This window comes from Petromyzon marinus, chromosome 7, assembly GCF_048934315.1.
Source record: "Petromyzon marinus isolate PM22_M1 ecotype Great Lakes invasive population chromosome 7, UKy_Petmar_22M1.pri1.0, whole genome shotgun sequence".
In the NCBI taxonomy this organism is placed as follows: domain Eukaryota; kingdom Metazoa; phylum Chordata; class Hyperoartia; order Petromyzontiformes; family Petromyzontidae; genus Petromyzon; species Petromyzon marinus.
Genome location: NC_133673.1, coordinates 202,061 through 215,997, shown reverse-complemented (window position 1 = coordinate 215,997; position 13,937 = coordinate 202,061). Strand labels below are relative to the sequence as shown.

Below are 13,937 nucleotides of genomic sequence, written 5' to 3'. Positions count from 1 at the left end.
TAGTACAGTCCCGACACAGTAGTGACGTCGTATGTCACTACACTATTTAAAAGTACGAAATTGGTCAACTGTTAAGTTTTGGAGTTGTTTTTATTAGAAGTGTCTTTGCTAAGATGTATATCGCCTCTTATAAACGCCCTTTATGCAACAGTACAAAATAGACCTCCTGCATACCAGGCGGGAAAGATAACATCTCGACACCCTGGTGCCCAAAGGTGCATCTGCACTTCCTCTGCCTCCTGTAATTAGAATTGCGCTTGGTGGCCTTCAAAACAATGACTCTGCACAAATATCCAGAAGTGCCTCCGGGGAACCATGTTTGGGAGAACAGAGATTGCATCATGGAAACACAACACAGGACCGCATATCATTTGCTTTAAGTGTGCAAAGCAATGCAATGTGGTTAGCGGTATATAACACTGCTGTACTGTGTTGTGTATTGCAAATTATGTTGCACTTAGAATTTGTATCGGTTTTAACTGATACGTTGTATGTATGATACGTTGTATGTATGTTGAACTTTGTTCGCACCCTATATAGCCAACCGTGATAAGCGAACATTAGTCCTGTACTACGAAAGAAAATTGCAATGTTAGTATTTCAGACTTGTGGTGTCATATTGCTGCAAACATATTTTTAAATAACATTAAACCTGCTCTTCTGTTCATTCTAATTTTCCCAAGCATCATCCTTCAGCTTACAATATGAAACTTAGAATATTAAACAGTGCTGCTGCTGTTGGCAGTGGTGCACGATACAACAAAATAACCTCGACACATTCATAAATGACACTTCCTTTCAAGGATATTTTTATAATAAGCGCCATTTCAAGCAATTACTTTTCTTCGTGGCACGTTATATTTAGTATATGGTCATCGCATGAGCAATGCTGTACTATTTTCTGTGCAAAGTGTTTGTGTTGTTAGTAAATGAGCTTCGTAGGGTTTCGCAGACCAATATAGGATTCAAAACTTGCATTGTCCGCATGACAATTTACTTGAATATCACGGGTGGTGGAGGGTCTTTGGAACCAAATTTGGCCAGACTCATTCGCGGTAAAACCTCCAAAATCTATTGTCAATCGGTCATGTCACCGTTGCTGTTTTTACTGCACCGTGCGGCTCACCTGTCCTCTGGGGTTGATCTCGATCACAGCTGCACTCTTGTGCTCCTGCTTCTCCATGGAGAGCAGCTTCTGCTGATAGCCCTGCAGCGCCTTCTCCTCCAGGCACAGCAAGATGCGCCAGCACGGCGGGCTGCCCGAGCCCCAGTACACGATCATGTCGCTCGCCATTCTTGTGAGTCCAGGGAAAGTGACTGCCACACAGGGGAGGGGCGCAGGAGTGTTTGAGCTCCAGCACTTGCAGCCTTACACATATGTACACAGCCAAGCCAGCCTTAAGCCACACCTGTGGCATCCGCTTAGCCAATAAAAGTAAAGGCAGATAGGTATCTGCAAACTCATGCTTTCTCAGCTTAAAAACGGTGCTATGCGTGACTTCACTATACCTGTCTTAGGCGGCGTATGTGTCTAAAACGAGCCAAAGGAATGCGAGGAATGGCAAATACTTTAATAATTTTAATTCAATTCTCGATTTGGTCTATACAGCTAATGTTGCTTTTTACGTGCAAGGAGGGTTTATTTACAATTCCATGCTAAATCTAAATTCACCTCACTAAACATGTCTCTAGCATTAACCTTCATGATAAAGTCCAGATTCCAGGGCCTCCATGTCATATCTTTGTAGGACTATCCTGGTTTCTTGAGGCCTCACCTGATTCAACAAAATAAACCTGATAGTTGAACCCTTCTACTTCAGGTGTCTCCTCCACCTACGTATCCCATCACTCCAGTATAGCACCCAAAGAATATGAATTCTTGCAGTCACGAAATGTTTAAGTCATTATGTTTACCATGTATATAACATATACATGTAAGAGGAAGTGAATATTAATAGGAAAATATATTTATTGGTATGGGACGGTCCACACAAGAGTATGCTACTTTTTAAGGCCACACTTTACTGTGAGGAAAATAATCCATGAAAATTTTGTACACACCAACCAGTAGATAGCAACAAAATTTTGTACACACCAACCAGTAGATAGCATGTGTGTGTAAAAAGATAATCGAGAAAAATCTAAACGGTTCATACTTAAGTGCAGGGGTAAGTACAATGGTGTTCAGGTTTAAGGGGGATTTTTTTAAATCTAGTATTATGAAGTCTTTGCACGAATTGCCATGAAGTGTAACAAGAAATGCTGAAATGGAACAGGTTCAACAAGGGCTTGCTGATTTAAAGATTTGTTAGGGTTCAAAGTTATGCAACCACAGAAAAAAGTTGTAGTCAAAGAACAGTGATAGCCATTAGATAACAGCCAGATTCTTATTGCAAAGCCACGGCAGCGATCAGGATATGTTCTGAAGGTCGAACCCCTTCCCCGATTTTAGCACAAAAATACAACTTATGGAACTTGATGTATGTATGTTTAATGTATTCTGCACCGTATGTAGCCAACCGTACGAATCGGAGGTGCGGGGGAAGGACAACAAACTAAACACAAAAATCCCTTTAAATGATAACATGATGGTTGTGGAACTTTTACGTATTAAAAGAAAAGTATTATGATCTAAATGATGACAGCACCGTAAATAGTTGACTAAATATAACAAGTAACATTGAAATGTATTATTTCAGGGGCCAGAAATCCAGTATGTCCGCATGAAAAAGTGTTTTCATTTGGAGTAAAAGTATTGTTTTTTTTATAAATGATCACCGGTAATTATAATGTTTGGAGTAGATCTGAAGCACAGCAGCTCGCAACAATGCACTTTAAAACCAACGACCCAGGTTTGATTCCTGGCCACAGCTAACGTCACAGGGAATTATCTGAAGGGGTGCTGGTCTGCTGCTTCACTGACCCTTCATCCCACACAGTACGGAGAGGTTTTATTTTTTCTATCTACGTGGCTTTACCGAAAGACCCAAAGAATATGAATTCTTGCAGTCACGAAATGTTTAAGTCATTATGTTTACCATGTATATAACATATACATGTAAGAGGAAGTGAATATTAATAGGAAAATATATTTATTGGTATGGGACGGTCCACACAAGAGTATGCTACTTTTTAAGGCCACACTTTACTGTGAGGAAAATAATCCATGAAAATTTTGTACACACCAACCAGTAGATAGCAACAAAATTTTGTACACACCAACCAGTAGATAGCATGTGTGTGTAAAAAGATAATCGAGAAAAATCTAAACGGTTCATACTTAAGTGCAGGGGTAAGTACAATGGTGTTCAGGTTTAAGGGGGATTTTTTTAAATCTAGTATTATGAAGTCTTTATGCACGAATTGCCATGAAGTGTAACAAGAAATGCTGAAATGGAACAGGTTCAACAAGGGCTAGCTGATTTAAAGATTTGTTAGGGTTCAAAGTTATGCAACCACAGAAAAAAGTTGTAGTCAAAGAACAGTGATAGCCATTAGATAACAGCCAGATTCTTATTGCAAAGCCACGGCAGCGATCAGGATATGTTCTGAAGGTCGAACCCCTTCCCCGATTTTAGCACAAAAATACAACTTATGGAACTTGATGTATGTATGTTTAATGTATTCTGCACCGTATGTAGCCAACCGTACGAATCGGAGGTGCGGGGGAAGGACAACAAACTAAACACAAAAATCCCTTTAAATGATAACATGATGGTTGTGGAACTTTTACGTATTAAAAGAAAAGTATTATGATCTAAATGATGACAGCACCGTAAATAGTTGACTAAATATAACAAGTAACATTGAAATGTATTATTTCAGGGGCCAGAAATCCAGTATGTCCGCATGAAAAAGTGTTTTCATTTGGAGTAAAAGTATTGTTTTTTTTATAAATGATCACCGGTAATTATAATGTTTGGAGTAGATCTGAAGCACAGCAGCTCGCAACAATGCACTTTAAAACCAACGACCCAGGTTTGATTCCTGGCCACAGCTAACGTCACAGGGAATTATCTGAAGGGGTGCTGGTCTGCTGCTTCACTGACCCTTCATCCCACACAGTACGGAGAGGTTTTATTTTTTCTATCTACGTGGCTTTACCGAAAGACCCAAAGAATATGAATTCTTGCAGTCACGAAATGTTTAAGTCATTATGTTTACCATGTATATAACATATACATGTAAGAGGAAGTGAATATTAATAGGAAAATATATTTATTGGTATGGGACGGTCCACACAAGAGTATGCTACTTTTTAAGGCCACACTTTACTGTGAGGAAAATAATCCATGAAAATTTTGTACACACCAACCAGTAGATAGCAACAAAATTTTGTACACACCAACCAGTAGATAGCATGTGTGTGTAAAAAGATAATCGAGAAAAATCTAAACGGTTCATACTTAAGTGCAGGGGTAAGTACAATGGTGTTCAGGTTTAAGGGGGATTTTTTTAAATCTAGTATTATGAAGTCTTTGCACGAATTGCCATGAAGTGTAACAAGAAATGCTGAAATGGAACAGGTTCAACAAGGGCTTGCTGATTTAAAGATTTGTTAGGGTTCAAAGTTATGCAACCACAGAAAAAAGTTGTAGTCAAAGAACAGTGATAGCCATTAGATAACAGCCAGATTCTTATTGCAAAGCCACGGCAGCGATCAGGATATGTTCTGAAGGTCGAACCCCTTCCCCGATTTTAGCACAAAAATACAACTTATGGAACTTGATGTATGTATGTTTAATGTATTCTGCACCGTATGTAGCCAACCGTACGAATCGGAGGTGCGGGGGAAGGACAACAAACTAAACACAAAAATCCCTTTAAATGATAACATGATGGTTGTGGAACTTTTACGTATTAAAAGAAAAGTATTATGATCTAAATGATGACAGCACCGTAAATAGTTGACTAAATATAACAAGTAACATTGAAATGTATTATTTCAGGGGCCAGAAATCCAGTATGTCCGCATGAAAAAGTGTTTTCATTTGGAGTAAAAGTATTGTTTTTTTTATAAATGATCACCGGTAATTATAATGTTTGGAGTAGATCTGAAGCACAGCAGCTCGCAACAATGCACTTTAAAACCAACGACCCAGGTTTGATTCCTGGCCACAGCTAACGTCACAGGGAATTATCTGAAGGGGTGCTGGTCTGCTGCTTCACTGACCCTTCATCCCACACAGTACGGAGAGGTTTTATTTTTTCTATCTACGTGGCTTTACCGAAAGACCCAAAGAATATGAATTCTTGCAGTCACGAAATGTTTAAGTCATTATGTTTACCATGTATATAACATATACATGTAAGAGGAAGTGAATATTAATAGGAAAATATATTTATTGGTATGGGACGGTCCACACAAGAGTATGCTACTTTTTAAGGCCACACTTTACTGTGAGGAAAATAATCCATGAAAATTTTGTACACACCAACCAGTAGATAGCAACAAAATTTTGTACACACCAACCAGTAGATAGCATGTGTGTGTAAAAAGATAATCGAGAAAAATCTAAACGGTTCATACTTAAGTGCAGGGGTAAGTACAATGGTGTTCAGGTTTAAGGGGGATTTTTTTAAATCTAGTATTATGAAGTCTTTGCACGAATTGCCATGAAGTGTAACAAGAAATGCTGAAATGGAACAGGTTCAACAAGGGCTTGCTGATTTAAAGATTTGTTAGGGTTCAAAGTTATGCAACCACAGAAAAAAGTTGTAGTCAAAGAACAGTGATAGCCATTAGATAACAGCCAGATTCTTATTGCAAAGCCACGGCAGCGATCAGGATATGTTCTGAAGGTCGAACCCCTTCCCCGATTTTAGCACAAAAATACAACTTATGGAACTTGATGTATGTATGTTTAATGTATTCTGCACCGTATGTAGCCAACCGTACGAATCGGAGGTGCGGGGGAAGGACAACAAACTAAACACAAAAATCCCTTTAAATGATAACATGATGGTTGTGGAACTTTTACGTATTAAAAGAAAAGTATTATGATCTAAATGATGACAGCACCGTAAATAGTTGACTAAATATAACAAGTAACATTGAAATGTATTATTTCAGGGGCCAGAAATCCAGTATGTCCGCATGAAAAAGTGTTTTCATTTGGAGTAAAAGTATTGTTTTTTTTATAAATGATTACCGGTAATTATAATGTTTGGAGTAGATCTGAAGCACAGCAGCTCGCAACAATGCACTTTAAAACCAACGACCCAGGTTTGATTCCTGGCCACAGCTAACGTCACAGGGAATTATCTGAAGGGGTGCTGGTCTGCTGCTTCACTGACCCTTCATCCCACACAGCACGGAGAGGTTTTATTTTTTCTATCTACGTGGCTTTACCGAAAGACCCAAAGAATATGAATTCTTGCAGTCACGAAATGTTTAAGTCATTATGTTTACCATGTATATAACATATACATGTAAGAGGAAGTGAATATTAATAGGAAAATATATTTATTGGTATGGGACGGTCCACACAAGAGTATGCTACTTTTTAAGGCCACACTTCACTGTGAGGAAAATAATCCATGAAAATTTTGTACACACCAACCAGTAGATAGCAATAAAATTTTGTACACACCAACCAGTAGATAGCATGTGTGTGTAAAAAGATAATTGAGAAAAATCAAAATGGTTCATACTTAAGTGCAGGGGTAAGTACAATGGTGTTGAGGTTTAAGGGGGGTTTTTTTATCTAGTATTATGAATAGTCTTTATGCACGAATTGCCATGAAGTGTAACAAGGAATGCTGAAATGGAACAGGTTCAACAAGGGCTTGCTGATTTAAAGATTTGTTAGGGTTCAAAGTTATGCAACCACAGAAAAAAGTTGTAGTCAAAGAACAGTGATAGCCATTAGATAACAGCCAGATACTTATTGCAAAGCCACGGCAGCGATCAGGATATGTTCTGATGGTCGAACCCCTTCCCCGATTTTAGCACAAAAATACAACTTATGGAACTTGATGTATGTATGTTTAATGTATTCTGCACCGTATGTAGCCAATCGTACGAATCGGAGGTGCGGGGGAAGGACAACTAAACACAAAAATCCCTTTAAATGATAACATGATGGTTGTGGAACTTTTACGTATTAAAAGAAAAGTATTATGATCTAAATGATGACAGCACCGTAAATAGTTTACTAAATATAGCAAGTAACATTGAAATGTATTATTTCAGGGGCCAGAAATCCAGTATGTCCGCATGAAAAACGTGTTTTTATTTGGAGTAAAAGTATTGTTTTTTATAAATGATCACCGGTAATTATAATGTTTGGAGTAGATCTGAAGCACAGCAGCTCGCAACAATGCACTTTAAAACCAACGACCCAGGTTTGATTCCTGGCCACAGCTAACGTCACAGGGAATTATCTGAAGGGGTGCTGGTTTGCTGCTTCACTGACCCTTCATCCCATACAGCACGGAGAGGTTTTCATCCAGCAGTGGATTGACAAAGGAGCGGGCGTTGTTATAACTATTACTTAATTATAACATACTAGCGGTAAGTAATCGGCGTTGCCCGGGCGAAAAAGGCAGACACACACATGGCCTTACACAGAGACATCGACCCACACACATAGAAACACATGGACTTACATGCACACACACACATATGGACTCACACATATGGACTCACACACACAGACATCGACTTTAGACACACACATGTAGTTACACGCACATATAGACTCACATACATACATAGACTGAACAACAAAAACCGCCATTCGCCACTAAGTGGTGGTGGCGTGACCACAACGCTTGTGCCAGGCTATGTGCACCTTGAGGTCACGTGAAGTGTCAAACGCCCACTGGCAGGAGGTCACAGGGCAGACCCAGATGGCACAGGTCGACTGACTGAGACGACTGGCTGATGCACCACCTGTGCCCCCTACTGTTGCAACTTACTGTGCTTTAGCAACCCAGTGCTCCGCTCGTTGTTGTGAGCATCGCTACTCCGCCCTCCGTTGTTATTGGAGGGCGACTGCCTCCAACTGCCCAGTAGCGTCCTTCAGGAGCCTCCTCCACAGAGGTCGATCTTGACACAGCTGGTACCAGTCATCGGCACGTCCACTCAGCTCCACGTCCTCCTGTACCACATCACTCCATCTCTTCTCTAGCCCGTGCCACGCCCGTTTAGCTCCCTCGATCCAGCCGAACAAAAGCTGTTTAGACATGCGGTTGCTAGGCATGTGGTGGCTAGGCATACGGGCGATATGACTTAGGCAATGCAGCCTTGCCTGCCGGAGGCGCTCACCAATGGGACTTGGTCCACATCTTTCAAGGATTTGTGAGCTCCTCACACAATGCAGCCTGGTTAAACCCAGGATGGATCGTAGGCAGGCCATCCTAAATGTTTCTAACCAACGAAGATGTTCCATTAGGGGGGTCTAAGTTTCGCAAGCGTAGAGAAGGGAGGGAATGACCGTGGCCAAGAAGACCTGAAGCTTCGTGCGGAGTAATAGACCAGGTTGCTTCCACACAGCGTTACGCAACCGATGAAATGATGTGGCTCGACTGATTCGGAGTGAGACCTCTGCTGTTAAACCGGAGCTGGTCATTAGCATACTGCCAAGGTATGGGAAACTCTCCACTCTCTCCACAACTGCCCCATCACCAATTGGGAGTTGTGGGGGTGGAGTGTCCGATAGTACAAAATACCCAGGCAGGTGCTTAGTTTTGGTGGGGCTGATGGTAAGACCCCACCTCTTGGTGGCAAGCTCCAGGTTCAGCAGCAGCACCTCGAACTCCTCCTCCAAGTGAGCAGCAATTAGCAGATCATCGGCATACATAACGTCGTTGAGCAATAGGGAGCCATCCCTTTACCGCACCCGTGCATCGATCAGCCTCCCATTGTATGTATACCAGATGGTAATTCCTCCGAACTACGTGGTACAAATATAAGTAAACTAATGTGGGAGACAGACATCCCTGTTGCACCCGAAGGTGTAAAGGGAATGGCTCTGACTCACGGCCATGTAGTTTGACGCGGGGCCGCTCACCATCATGAAGATCCTTAAGGATCATGAGCAGAGGGTCAGTTACTCCGAAAGCACGAAGAACAACTGAAAGGCCAGGCCTACTGATGGTATCATAGGTCTTGACCAGGTCAATAAAGCACACACATGGACTAAGACACACACAGGGACCAACAGACACGCAAAGAAATAGACTTACACTAACATGGAGCCACGTACACACAGCGACTAACACACACGCACATAGACTGACATACACACACACATCGACTCACACACACACATCGACTTACACACACACATATGGACTCACACACACATAGACATCCACTTGAGATACACACATATGGAGTTACACACATATCAAGTCACACACACGCATTGACTTACACACACACATCGAGTGACACGCACACATGTATGGACATGTACACACATCTGGAGAAACACACACATATGGACTGACACACACATACACATGGACGTACACACACACATTGACACACAAATGCACATTGACGTACACACTGACATGGAGCCATGTACACACATCTACTAACACACACACACATCGACTAACACACACACAGCGACTGATAGACACACATGGACCAAGACGCACACTTGGATTGACACACAAACACATCGACGTAAACACACAGACACATCAGGCGTTGTCCGTTAGAAAAAGACAGACACACACATGGACTTACACATGGACGCAGGGACCTACACGCACACACATATGGACTCAAACACACACATCGACTCACACACACACATCGACGTGCACAGCAATCAGTAAACTGCGGGACGTGAGCAATCGAAACAATAGAAATGCATAGAAGAAATAGTCTGAAATAAGTGTACATTAAATAGCAGCAGTACGCACAGGTAAGTTGAGAAGCAGGCTCCAGTCTAGATTATAGACTGCCAGTACGCCGACTCAATGACATAAGCATTGCTACAGTGGACATGAAAAGCTGGCAATACAGGCAGCAGCTGAAAGAGCAGGATACAGTACAGGGAGCTCGACCGAACGCGCATCACTTGGCAGGGTCCGCCCCCCCCCACCCAATTGGCGTGAGTTGGTACGGCCGGTGGCGCTCAACAAATAAATACATATATCGAAATCCCACTAAAAAACGCTAACTTAACTAATTTTAAGGTGACGGACATTAAAAAGGAATAGCCTATTCCCACCGCGGGGCATAGGGCGTGCTGGCTGTCAAATTTTTTTCGACGTTAACCCCACCGTTCGAGAGCCAAATCCCTCGCAAGCGCGCACGCGGACACTTTTATATATGACTGTACAGTATGTATGTATATGTGCTTCAAGACGCAAATATGAATTCTCCTGTAGTTACAAACCTAAACCAAATGTCAAGCTGTTGGACATATGCACCCTCATGGATGCATTCTGGCACACCGCTATTGTGCCCATGAGTAATGGGTGTGTAATTGCTGCATCTTAAATTAAGAATGTGGGTGGGGTAGCATTCACTCTGCAAAATAATTATCATAACCTCTAATTGCAGAAGACGGCGACACAGTGGGGCATATTTGCGTTATTTCAAAACCTCTTCACTGTGATGGGAATTTTTTGAGGTTGCGAACAGCTGTCCAACGAGGAACATGTGCCGTCTCAAACCCTTACCCCACATTTAAAGATTGTCCTCGTGTAGCCAGCCCATCTTCTCTCTCGCCGTTACAGTAACGAGAAAACTGAGGCTATAACGGGCATTTGGGGACGACTGTCGTCGGTACGTTGCGTTGTGTCCTCGCCTCCTTCGGTATCACACGGCTGGTTGAGATGACTTTGACAACTTGGCGAAGTCGCAACACGAGTGGTTTATGTGATGGCAATACTTTATTGTATGCCCTTTTGGGTAACTTTTGTGTCTGTGCAACAGTGACCAAGAGACAGCGACATCAGCCTAACAACGCCACAAAACACAATGCTGCTCAATCCCCTCCCCTTCCCCAGCTGAGCCACACAAACCACTTTCACACACAGACGCAGATTCCCCATCTAGCCTTCAGCAGACTGCAAGTGCAAGCGATGTTAGCAAGCAGAACCTATGAAGGCCGGCATGGCACACGAGGAGCTTGGTGGCCAGCACCACGCCCAGCCTCCTTTGTCTCACCAGTGGTGATGTTTACACGCGACATACTCATTTGAACCTGATGACCCGTTCAGATAACCCTCACTGGTGTTGGCCGTGAATGGGAATCAAACTCGGTTCGCCGGATTTGTAGCACAGTGCACTAACCGCTACGCCACTGCTCCCCACGCACACACATGGGAACTTGCCGAAGAACAACCGCCATTCGCCACTAAGTAACGGTGACGTCACCACGGCGCTTGTGTTGCGCCATACAAAGGCGCTGTATGCGGTCTTACTGGTCGCCACAATCACAGGCCGACAGGGGGCAGCTGAGAGAGTAAACGGGGGGTGTAGGGGTTAACCTAAGGTAAACCCCCCCTGGGGGCCCTGTGACCGGAGGTAGAAACTCCAGACCCCAAGGGGTGGGGGCTGGGGGATAGGGGCCAACGGTTGATTCCAGACCCTTCCAGACACTTTTGGAAGGTTCTGGAGAGGGTGTGGTTAGAGGCGGGGTAAACCCTGACCTGGGGATAAAAGCACGTCCTCTCATTGGGACCGGCAGTGTTCGCCAACTCAAGCCCTGAAGATGTCGGAAGACCTGAAGACTAGGCCAGCACCCTGGGACTTTCAATCGAGGCTCTTGTCAGAGCCGGGTTGTAGCGGACCAGTGGTGAGACCCATACCCTGGCTAGGTCGGGTCAGTCTAGCCTCCCTTAACGCCCGTAGCGGAGGACACGCGTGTAGCGTAGCTTGGGGTGTGTAGGACACGCTAAAAGGGAGGCTGTACCTCCCTTAGGATATTGGGTTGAAAGGGCTGTACCCCTTCGTGTTACGGTTACTGTTAGTGAGCTTGTTGTAATAATCACGTTGCCTCCAGAAGACATCTCCGCGAAGTTATACACACAACATTTGATGTTAGAAGTGGCTGAGTTAGTAACCCAGCTCAACATGGAAACAAGAAGCAAGACAGTATGTACCGGGCCTTCCGAAGATACCTCCAACGACGCATCAACCCTGGGTCTGCATGGGCCGGAGGGTGGAGAAGGACAAACGCCGCTGGCCGTGCAGCACGCTGCCGGGCCACTCAGCGGGCCGCCGCCGCTGAAAAGGATGTGCCGGACGGCGCACTTCCAGCTCGCCGAACAGCTCCACGCCGCGGCATCAATGCTGGATGAGATAAACCAGGGGGAATTGACGGTAGCAGAGGGTGCACTGGTGGAGCCGCTCAAAACTGCGGCGTCCACCATTGCTGCCGCAGTTCCCGCCGAAAAATTCCATCTTCCGCCATTACCTCCAGCCTATTGCTGCATGGCGCATCATCAGTGCCACGACTGGACAGTGGGGCCGCCATTGCTACTGTATGCAGCGCCGCAGCGCCACAGCCGCCTCAACGATGCTCCTGCCAGAGAATAACTCAACTTTCCAGCAGCAGCGCCTGCCCGTCATATGGGAATTCTCCGGAACGAGAAGAGATTGGGCTGCTTTTGAGCGCCGCTTCATGTCCAACGCAGCCATGTCAGGCTGGTCGGAGGCGCTCAGAATTCTCCCCGCGGCGCTCGACGACAACGCACTGGTGGCGTTCACCTCCATCTCGCCGGCAGACCACGCTACGTTCCAGCAAGCACTACGGCAGATGGCCGCTGTATTCGGACCGCCTTCCCACTATCGCCAGCTCTTCGACGACAGGAAGCAAGTGGATACGGAGATTTCCCTCGCTTATAGCTGCGCGTTGCTGGTACTGGCGAGGGCGGCGTATCCAAAAATGGATGACCAAGGCATCGATGCGTTGGTAATCCACAAGATGCTTGGGCTCGCACGGGATCTCCGAGTCATCGTGAATGCTATCGATGACTCCGACCTCAACTCCCTTCATGTCGCCAGGTGTATCCAGGTGTATCCAGGTGAATGTGGTCCTCCAGCGTGACTCGCCCGCACCGGTGTGTGCTGCTACCACCGGCGCGGCGCGGGATGATCCGGACGACTCCGACCCACCTCAGGTCGTCGCCTCTGTTCCAGGCAAGGATTGGAGATCGGGAGATCGGCCGCGGAGGGACGCGGATTGCAGCTGGAAGAGGACATCGCCGCGGCGGGAGCAGGGCAAAATTACCTGCTACAACTGCGGACTGCAGGGCCACGTTGCTTCGGGCTGCCGGGCTCCATGACAACGCTACTCCGGGCCCCCATCGTTATCCACCAGGCCACCCTCCTCGCCGCATCGACCGGAGGCAAGTCTCGACACCTCACACACACGGCTCGTAGTCTCACATTATGCATCCCGCCGTGAATGTTCGGATTGTGCGTCGGGTCGCGCGGCTTTGGATCGCGTTCGTGGAAGTTGGCCGCTCTGACTAGGTCAGTGGTTGGAGCTGGCCTATATGGTGATCGCCGCGACCGCCAGTTTGTCCGTGGTCATGGGCTCCATTGAGGGGGTCGAGTTTCGGACGCTTATTGAGACAGGTGCGTCTGCAATGATTATTTCCAAACTTATTTTTTACATTCTGTCGTTCTCTGCGCCCCTTCGAAGTTTCGTGTGTTGCAGCTAATGGGGGTTCGCTCGGTATAATAGGCCAAATTCACACGCAAATTGCCATCGGGGATAATAAATTGCCAGGGCTGATCCTGGTCTCCTCGTCCCTGGCCGTTCCGTGTTTGATGAGCACTGATTTTCTGGCCAAGATGCCCATCAAAATACTCATTGACCGGGGTTGCATTGAGCTGCCCTCGGATCGCCGTTTGGCATTTCTCCCCCCCGCCACCCGCTTATGCTCGGCTAACAATACGGTGCAGGCACTCGCGGCTGTGACGGTTCGGATTCCGCCGGGCACACAGATGTTAG

At 45.3% G+C, this 13,937-nt stretch overlaps 1 protein-coding gene across 3 annotated transcripts in view; it reads right to left on the bottom strand.

The window, feature by feature from the left end:
• Positions 1-13,937, bottom strand: part of LOC116939817 (glutathione S-transferase A-like) — a 52,097-nt gene that overhangs the window by 25,234 nt on the left and 12,926 nt on the right. The window contains exons 1-2 of one of the 3 annotated variants that reach the window (XM_076065191.1): positions 10,651-10,672; positions 1,127-1,317 (exon numbers count right to left, since the gene is read on the bottom strand). In XM_076065191.1, the coding sequence (XP_075921306.1) occupies positions 1,127-1,317; positions 10,651-10,657 (198 nt within the window). In that variant the 5' untranslated portion in view covers positions 10,658-10,672. Of the gene's footprint in view, positions 1-1,126; positions 1,318-9,885; positions 10,045-10,650; positions 10,673-13,937 lie in introns of those variants that run through there. The other 2 variants (XM_032948646.2, XM_076065190.1) reach the window with 2 other exon arrangements.